Genomic DNA, 9,825 nt, shown 5'->3' with positions numbered 1-9,825 from the left:
CTTTCCTTTTTCTGTCTTGCGCAAGCTTTCGCTTCGCTTCCTGATCAGAATACAAGCTGCGAAGAAAGACACAAGCCTGCAACTCTAACAGAACAGCCACTGCTGGGTCACCCAGTCGTTCTTCAGCGAGACATGAACTCCCGCATTCCACTTTCCCCGTGCAATTGCCACACAACAGAACATGACATTCCCCCTTCGAAATAGCGCTAGAGGGGTCACGAAGAGGGCAGTGAGTGCATAGTATCTTCCCCCTATCCCGTGATTGTGTTGAACGAGCACCGTGTCCCGTTGTTCCCGAGCATTACACTAATTCCTTTACCGGTAATTGGGCGCGTGTTTGTCAACAAATAAGGCCGTTTGCACAATCACTTTGCCGGCTGGCGTCGCTAGCATCGCTGCCTGCTCGATGCGGGGGCGCTCGGAGCGGCCTCATCAGCCTGATTCAATTACAAGGGCTGGGATTTGTAATTTAAATGGCGGCCGGGGGCACACCGGAGCTTGTCTTATTAATAGAGGAGCCGGAGTTTCTTTGGGATTCGTCGGCAAAGTAAACGCTCGTTTGCAGTTACTTACCGTAGGCTACACTATCGACAACTGGGTTGGCTCTTTGCCCGCGGTGTTCCCCCATTGCGACGGCCGAGGAGCAATGAAAACTGCCGACGTGGATGGCATGCTTTTTTCTTGCAATGTGCTGTTTTTGTGTCAAGCGGTAAAGAACGCCAATCCATTTCGATGATGATAATGATGGTGGTGGTAGAGGTAGTAGTGGTGAAGAACAGCATAGATATGGTGGCCCCAAATTACAGCGTGAGACCAGCTACCCTAGTTTGTCTGCGACGATCTGACCACTGGCTCTGCATTACGCCAAGTTGATTGCTGCATCAGCAATTCGTGTCCGCGTGGGCATGCCGTCTTTCTAGGCTGACTTTTCCTGCCAAAATAAATTCCGCCGCAATTCGTGAATGCTGACACGATCGAGACCGAGTGTCACCAAAGAAAGGCTGACATAACAGTCCAAATACTTAGCATAGCCAGCAGTGCGCCATCCAAAAGGGTCAGCGTTAAATCTCGTCTATACAACACAGTTTACAAATATGCGAGCATGGCCATGCGCTCAACACGTTTCCTCGAAGTTGACGTGTGGTCTTGTTAAAGGGCAGACGAACTGTCATCTCAACTTCTCTACCTTGTAGCTTCTGTCGAATCAGTTCCATGATAGTGAACACATTACCGTACCTGTGTATGACGAGGCGACCCAATTGATCCGGCTGGGAATCAAACTTGGTCGATCCCGAGTGCCACTGCCCGACGAGACCCAGCAATTTGATGGCGATCATGATGCCGGGAAAACATGGACAGTATTCCGTATATATGTCTCCCGTCGATGCAACTTTGTCATTATCTGTTCCAGAACCATTTGCAACGCCACTTTGCCTCTCCTTTTCCACTCCACAATTCAGATAGATACACTCGGATACTCTTGTGTAACACCATCAGGGTATTCAGTCATTCATGGACTTCTTGAAAACCACATGCTTGTTCCAGGTGCTTTAGACGTAGTGATATTGCGTTTTATTGCAACCCTTGGGACTCCATTTTTATCTACAGCATTGACACCTGGGAACTCGGGACAGTTGCCAGTATGGGTTGTCGATCGGCTGAACCGAGCTGTAGTTGTCAGCAGCCGTTGTGCATGCACAGGCTTTTTTTCATGTCTGATTGGTCCGGTATAGGTCCCGAAACGTCATGTTTCAAATTGTTTTTAAACTGCTTTTACCTGTCTTGACGTGCTGTGCTGCCGGAACGTGCATCTATACTTCGGAGTAAAGAATGCCCACTCCCCGGTGTTTGGACCATTTTGAGTTCACTTCACTATACAGGTGGATGCCCCAGGCGGCGCGCGGACAGTTGCTCACTGGACATTTGCTCCCCGGACGATCGCTCACCAATGAAACGCTGAAGACGGACAATTGCTCACCTCATTATAAAATAACCTAGAGCCCACCCTGAGGTTTTTCCTTTTCTCGTGAGGCCTCCCTTACAGTTTCTGCTCCTTTGGAACTTACACCGTCAATGTATCCAGTCACTTTTAGCGACCTTTTTTGACATTCATAACCGCCAAAAGAAGCTTCGGTTGCCCGTGGAAGAGTTGACGACTTCGATAATCAACGTCGTCTCAATCTCAGATGCTTTCACTTACTTTCGCTTTTTATAAATATGAATCACGACACGTTCCTTCTTTTTCCTTCCTTCTTTCTTTCTTTCTTTCGAGGTATTGAACCCAAAATATTCCGAGCCCACCCACTGCATTCACCGTTCGTTCACAAACAGAACAGAACTCTTCCATTTTTCCTAATCCGTAGCGAAGAACTCAACCTCGCATACACAAACCATGGGTGGTCTCCCGGAGGATATGAACTTCAGAATGGCCTTTTTCAGATTCAGTCACTAAGGGAGTGTTGTGGAATATTCTTCTACCCGAACGGGGAACTACTAGCGACCCAGAAGACAACCAGACTGTCTCGAACAGCTTTCGAAGCAAAAGTTCCAATCGCATGCAGGCCTCGCGCCTACCCGATCGTTTTCTTTTATTACAACTCGTTTTCCTCTTCAACACACCCACAAAATCCAACAATCTCCCCCGCAATGAGCAACAGATGCTCATAATCAGTCAACCAACTCGAGAGGAAATACAGCCTGAACTGGCCGCCGCAGTTCGAAACCATTCGGTAACATTATCTTGCAAGATCGGACCGTGCCATCTCGCCCAGGAAACGTCTCAGTTATTCTGCACACTTTCCACATGTGCCTTGGCACCTTTTCGTCATGAAGCAGCACGATGTCGTCAACTCGCAAGTGATGACAGTCCGCATGTCGTGCTCGATGCGCTGATGCTAACTCTAGGAGATATTCTCTCCTCCACCTATTCCAAAATCTTTCAGTCACTTCGACCTGATACTTCCACCGTCGCTTCAGTTCCTCTGGTGTGGATGACATATTCTTGGCCGAGTTCAGTGAAGGAAGACTAGTCAGCTTTTGTCCGATTAAAAAGTGGGATGGTGTCAACGGCTGTGGCTCTCCAGTATCACTGAACGTGAAAGTCAGGGGTCGCGAATTGACTACTGCTTCAACTTCGCTGAGTACTGTTGTCAGTCCTTCGAAATGGAGGCTACTTCGCCCAAGCACCTTCCGCAGCGTTGTTTTCACCGTTCTTACCAGCCGCTCCCAGAAGCCGCCCCACCAGGCGGCTCTCTCAGCAATGTATTTCCATTGTATCTTGTGGTTAGCGAAGTAGTCTTGAACGGTTTCGCTTTTCACCATTTTGACCATGAGCCTTAGGTCCTTCGCGGCTCGCTTAAAGGTCGTCGCATTATCGGAATAAAGCGTCGTCGGAGTTCCTCTTCTAGAAACGAAGCGTCTCAATGCCCACAGGAAAGCATCCGTCGACATGCTGGTGACAAGCTCAAGATGTACCGCGCGTGTTACGGCACATGTGAACAACGCTATATAGCACTTTTGGTCACGTCGTCTTTCTCGGTACAAAAGCGGTCCGGCGAAGTCAACGCCAGTCACGTCGAATGGCTTGCATTTGGTAACCCTGTCAGCCGGTAAAGGCGCTACTGGTGCAGATGCTGGCTTGCACGCTTGCTTTCGACAGGCTAAACATCTCTTGATAATCTTCTTTACCGCTTGACGTCCTCTGATTATCCAAAATCGTTCCCGTAACTGCCCTAGCGTGTCGCAAATCCCGCCGTGAAGCAACCGGAGATGTTCCTTCTCGATTAACAAAGAAGTGAAATGATGGTCGGCCGGTAGAAGCAAGGGATGCTTGGTTGACTCTCTAGACTCGCTAAATTGTAGACGTCCTCCTACCCGAAGTACGTTGTCGTCATCTAGATACGGACTGAAATCGCGAATGGCAGATTTTCCGTCCAACGGCTGGGATGCCCTCAGCTTGTTGATTTCTTCTCCAAAAACTTCTCGTTGAACAGCTTTTATCCAGTGCTTCTCAGCATCGTCGATTTCCTTCGCGGTCAGGGGTCCAGTTTGGCTCTGTGATGCTCTTTGGGCGTTATTTTTAAAGCGCTTGACCCAAGCAGTCACACGAACCATCCGGAGGAAGGAACTGTAACGGTTAATGTCGAGGACTGGCACCAACTCCGATCCAGCGGTATTATGAAGCGCTGCTGAAGCTTTCTTTTCTTCTGCCTCTACTTCTCTCACTACTGGTGTCGAGTTTGTCGTCGGCCAGTTGTGCTTAGGGCTGCACAACCACTGAGGTCCGTTCCACCAGGTACGATTACCCGCTAGCGTTGATGGGAGCATACCTCGCGTCAACAGGTCCGCCGGGTTTTCTCTTCCTGGGCAATGGCGCCAGTTCTCGGGGCTAGACAATTGTTGCACCTCAATCACCCGATTTGACACGAACTGCTTCCATTTATCCGCACTGCTCTTAATCCACTGCAGTGCAACTGTCGAGTCCGTCCAGTAGTAGCTCTCGATTCCTTGAAGGTCCGTCGCCTCCTTTACGAAATGAGCTAGCCGTGCTCCGATTAGCGTTGCCATCAATTCTAACCTCGGCAACGAAAGTTTCTTGAGCGGTGCTACCCTCGCTTTAGAGATCACCAACGAACAACGTGGCTCCTCGCCAGGCTTGCTGCAAATCAAATAAATAACTGCGCCGTATGCCTTCGGGCTTGCGTCGCAAAATGTGTGTAAGGATTTCTTGACGCAGGCAAGCCTCACATCCTCTGCAAACTTTCTGGGAACAGACACGTGACGAATGTCCGGAAGCTGATTGCACCATTTGTCCCACCCTTTATAAAGGTCCTCCGGGATCCGCTCGTCCCACTCGATCCCAAGTCGCCACAATTCTTGAAAGAGTATTTTTACAGTTGTCGTCATCGGCGTCAGAAACCCGAAAGGGTCAAATATGCGTGCCACCGCCTGCAAGACGAATCGCTTGTTGTCTCTTCGACTGTGTAGGAAATCGAGGAGCGACTGCATGTCAAATAGGAACTCGTCCTTCCCTGGGTTCCATGCCACACCGAGCACTTTTTGCTGTGGCGTGCTTGACGTTTGTGCATGTATCTCTCCTTCAGCCTCCTCCGTCATGAACTCTTGGACATCCTTTACATTCGACGTCCACTTCCGAAGTCGCATTCCCGCAGTAGTCATGATTTCCGATGCCTCTCTGCATGTACGTTTTGCTTCTTCGACATCATCTGCGCCCGTCACCAGGTCGTCCACATAAAAGTTCTCGCTAAGTATTCTGGCAGTGACAGGATACTGATCCATCATCCTCTTCAGGTGGTACCGGATCGTTGCCGCCAATAGAAAGGGGCTGGAAGTGGCTCCAAAGGGCACCCTCGTCATCCTCCAGGTGACCAGCTTTGGCAGTTCTTTGCCAGGTTGGGGAAGACTCTCGTACCAGATGAAACGAAGTGCGTTTCTGTCCTTTGTTGAAAGGGACACCTGCAAGAACGCCTTCTCTATGTCAGCTAGAATTGCAATGTTATACAATCGAAAGCGCAAAAGCAGCGTCGTGAGATCCGGATTCAAATTTGGGCCGGCTGATAGTGTGTCATTGAGCGAAAGCTGGTCCTCAGATCGGGATGAAGCGTCAAAGACTATTCTAAGCTTTGTCGTTATCCTGTTGTTCCGTATCACTGCTTGGTGAGGCATGTAGAAAATCGGTTCAGTTACGGTTTCGCTCTCTGTTACAACTTCGGCAAATCCTTTCTTCAAATACTCCCGAATGCCTGTGTCATATTCCTGGAGTAGACTCTGGTTTTTCATAAGACGGGCTGTGAGGCTGCGCAGTCTACTGAGTGCCATATCCTTGTTGTCTGCAAGTTTGTCAGCGTTTTGCTTCCACGGAAGGCTGACCTCATACCTCCCATTCTCGTATTTTACGGATTCTCCTAATCGTTGCATTACCTCGCCTTTGTCGCACAGCTCTGTCTTTGAGTCGGTGATACCGATGTGTTTGAGCTCCCAGAATGACCTCATCCTTTGGGATAGCTCCTCGTTGTTTTCGGTAACGACCACCCTCATGATGCCAACGATTGATGAACAAATTGCCGTTGAGGTTGTTGACGACACAGCAGGCCCTTGCAATGTCCACCCGAAAATTGTCTCCATTGCAACAAGCTTGTCGTCGAGTCGTCGTACGTTTCCGGTAACCACCTCCCAATAATAGTCACACCCAATAAGGAATCCTATTCCATTCTCGCATCGAGACCCCAATGGCGTTGTGTCTGCAATCTGCATGTCCTTGTTCCTCAGATGCCTGTTGATTATGTCTGGTGGAGCTTGCATCAAATCGGTGCAGATATGTGGTACTTCCAGTGCTTCCACACGTATCTGCCTTCGGTCATATTGGCTCCTTAGCCACAGCTCTACTCTCTTACATTTGCTATGGCCCTTGGATGTTACGTCCCCGAAGGTGAAGATGCTCAAATCTTCCTCATCGAGTACCCTCAAACGTAGCTTCTCAGAAATGTCACGACGTATGAACGTTCGCTGGCTTCCGCCGTCTAGCATCATCCGAACAAGAAGACGGGTCCGTTCACCTTCTGCCCACGCCTGTGCTGTCTGTAGAATAATTCGTTGTGGAGCGCACCGCGCGTGGTCCTTTACTTTCAGTGAAGACTGTAACGTTGCTTCTGCTGATGACTGGTCTCTATCTTCTTTCTGTCTTGCTTCGCACATGGATGACGCATGCCTCCCGCTGCACTTTGAACATTTCATCCATCTCATGCTTCTGCAGAATCGTGACGTGTGGTTACGCATGGTGCAACGGAAACATCCATTTTCCTTCTTCAATAAACCCTTGCGCTCGGAGACGGGCATTGATGAATTGCAATCCGCAGATGCGTGGTCTTCAGTGGAACAGAAGATGCATTTGTGTTCATCAAGACGGCCGGGGTGAGCGCCTGATGCAAGTACTGAGGCTGAAGGAGGCGGAGGATATCGGTTTCCACTCCGGCGCTCTGGACGAGGGCTATGCTGCTGTCCTCTTTCACGAGTCTCCACTTCCTTCTTTAGAAAGTCGATGAACAGCTCTAGCTCCCCATCGGCGTTCTCCGAGGTTGTAGAATGCTTGCGGATGAATTCCAAGTTCTGCAAGTTCCAGCTCTTCTGAGTACGCTAAGGAGAAGGACACCGTAGGTTTTCGAGCTAACTCCTAAGGCTTCGAGACTTCGTACGCCGGTTTGAAGCTCATCGAACATTGCTCGTAACTTCTGTACGTTGGTTACGTCATGAACATGTTTTATGTGCAGCAGACGAGACATATGGTCGTCAATAATAAGATTATTGCTTCCAAATCTTTCCTTCAAGATGTCTGTTGCAATGGGATAATTCTCTTCAGTCATCTGGAGCCCCTCGATAGCCGATGCCGCTTTGCCTGTAATGTAACTCTTGAGGTACTTGAACTTGTCAATGCTCGAGAGTCTAGTATTCTGGTCTATCGTCGAAACGAACTGATTCCAGAAGGACTGCCAAGATCGAATATCGCCGTTGAACTTCGGAATCTCCAGCTTTGGAAGCTTCACTGTGGCAGGAGTCCTTCCAATGGGAGCCGACGGTGCCACTGAAGATGGCACTACGGTAATCTGTCTCATCGCTCCTGTGGTCGCTGTCCTGCGGTCCACTCTAGTCCTTGTTACGACAATCCGCTCCTGATACGTTGCTGAACCTTCCACCTCGTCGTCCAGGTCATCGATGCTGATTAGGCTTTCGATTTCCAAGTCCAACTTCTGTAGTTCTTTCTCTTTGAACTTCAAGACTTCCACCTTTTCCTCAAACGCACCGACTGGCGTTGTCTCCGTGATCAACATCACATCAAGTTCGTTCATTACTTTCGTCGCAGCTCTACGTACCACGGCTCTCTTTTTCTTTAGTCGATCAATAGCTGAATCTGAACAGTCCTCTCTAGAAGCTTCGGGTTCCATGCTGAAGGGCGAGAATAAATCCCGGGTTTCGGCACCAAAATTCTGTTGTGGAATATTCTTCTACCCGAACGGGGAACTACTAGCGACCCAGAAGACAACCAGACTGTCTCGAACAGCTTTCGAAGCAAAAGTTCCAATCGCATGCAGGCCTCGCGCCTACCCGATCGTTTTCTTTTATTACAACTCGTTTTCCTCTTCAACACACCCACAAAATCCAACAGGGAGTTTCCACTTGCCGAATCAATAAGCTATGAAGTCATCTCGTAAGGATACGCGGATGAGCCTCTCACCGTCCATCACTGCTGAAGTATACATGATACGCATTCAAAAAACAAAACAGAAATATTCAGTATGCGTATGTGACGAAATAAAAGACGACAATGGTCATTTGTACTAAGCGAATACGACTGTATTCGCATTGGTATGAGAGCTGTACAGAAACGAATCGAACCGCGCTGCAAGAAGGGAATTCCTCGTTAGATGCACTTAGATTTTGCAAACTTGAGTCATTAATTCATTTCCAATAACAGAATATATTTATGGAAATAACTGCGCTGCTATACGTGCCACGATAGTATCACAAATAAAGTGACAACGTAACAGCTGAATGATACTGTTAAAAAAAACTCACATTGGGAAATTGGGGAATGATACGGTTGGAGAGCATTTGTCGCCTTGAGCCTTTGGAGTGAGCAAATGTCCGGTGATCATTTGGCCGTATTGAGCCTTTGGAAGTGAGCAAATGTCCGGTGATCATTTGGCCGTATTGAGCCTTTGGAAGTGAGCAAATGTCCGATGAGCATTTGGCCGTCTTGAGAGCGAGCAAGTGTCCGGTGAGCATTTGGCCGTCTTGAGCCTTCGGGAGTGAGCAAATGTCCGACATATACCAGCGACATGCCGCTCGGTGGTGGTAGCCAAGGTCGTGCTTAAGACTGGGAGGTAGTGGAACCGAATACTACCACAGCCTACGCTGTCTGAGGTTTTCCCTGGAGTTTTCTGAAGACTTTCCAGACGAATATCGGCACAGGACGCACATACTAACCCCCCTTGTCCCCCCTTGTCCCCCACACATTCCTGCTGTACCTCTCTCCATCTGTCTACATCTGTACGCCGCTTATAGCCATAGTTGCCTCGCGGCGCCAACAAGGAATGAAAAAAAAAAAAAATAAAAGTCCAGCATCGGCAGAGCTCCTGATGGAGTTGAGGTTACGCTCCTGCTGCTCCCTGTTCGTCTGATCAGTCTACAGTCATGTGCCATCTTTCCTTTCTCATCCTTGTCCTTTTTCTTCTTCTTCTTCTTCTTCTTTTTACTGTACTTTACGGCCTGTGCAGTCTTGGCCATGTCTTAAGACTGAATTATCAATCGGCACTTTCTTTAGCCTTCTTGCAGATCTCGCCACACATGACAACAGTGCGCATAATAAAGTTCAAAGCACATTCCCGAAATTTTTATCATCCTGTTCGTGGCTTGCAGGTTGCGTAAGGGACTTCCCTATTTTAGAGCCCCCGGAGCATTGGCCCCTGAGCTAAAATCGAACCCTCATTAGATTATCCTCAAAAGCGGGCGTTCGCCCTCATTCTCTTCTTCTTCCCTTCGGATATCTGAATCCCTAAACATGTTCCTCCTCACCTGCACCTTCAGCTCTACTTCTCCTTTCGCACTTCCTCGTTTAGAGCTCTCAATGTTTACCGCCGAATTTGCCCGATGTTCCTTCTTATTTCATTTCCTTTACCCAACCCACCTCGGCTGAAAAAAAAAAAAATCATTCAACAAACTTCTTCCATACGTGACTGCTCCTTCGAGACAAGACACTGGTGCCACGTTGATTTTGTTTTCTCTCCAATTTATGTTACCGTCTCTATTAGG

At 48.6% G+C, this 9,825-nt stretch overlaps 1 protein-coding gene across 1 annotated transcript; it reads right to left on the bottom strand.

The window, feature by feature from the left end:
- Positions 1–2,667: 2,667 nt before the first annotated feature.
- Positions 2,668–9,300, bottom strand: LOC135367563 (uncharacterized). The gene is made up of 4 exons (XM_064600854.1): positions 9,169–9,300; positions 8,590–8,684; positions 7,212–7,959; positions 2,668–7,152 (listed from the first exon to the last, which is right to left on the bottom strand). Exons 1-4 carry the CDS (start codon positions 9,298–9,300, stop codon positions 2,668–2,670), a joined length of 5,460 nt encoding a protein of 1,819 aa, XP_064456924.1.
- Between the last annotated feature and the right edge of the window lie 525 nt (positions 9,301–9,825).

The sequence above is a fragment of the Ornithodoros turicata genome, chromosome 8 (genome assembly GCF_037126465.1).
Source record: "Ornithodoros turicata isolate Travis chromosome 8, ASM3712646v1, whole genome shotgun sequence".
In the NCBI taxonomy this organism is placed as follows: Eukaryota; Metazoa; Arthropoda; class Arachnida; order Ixodida; family Argasidae; genus Ornithodoros; species Ornithodoros turicata.
Note: the sequence above shows the minus strand (reverse complement) of the source record. Positions and strands in the feature narration are given on the sequence as shown.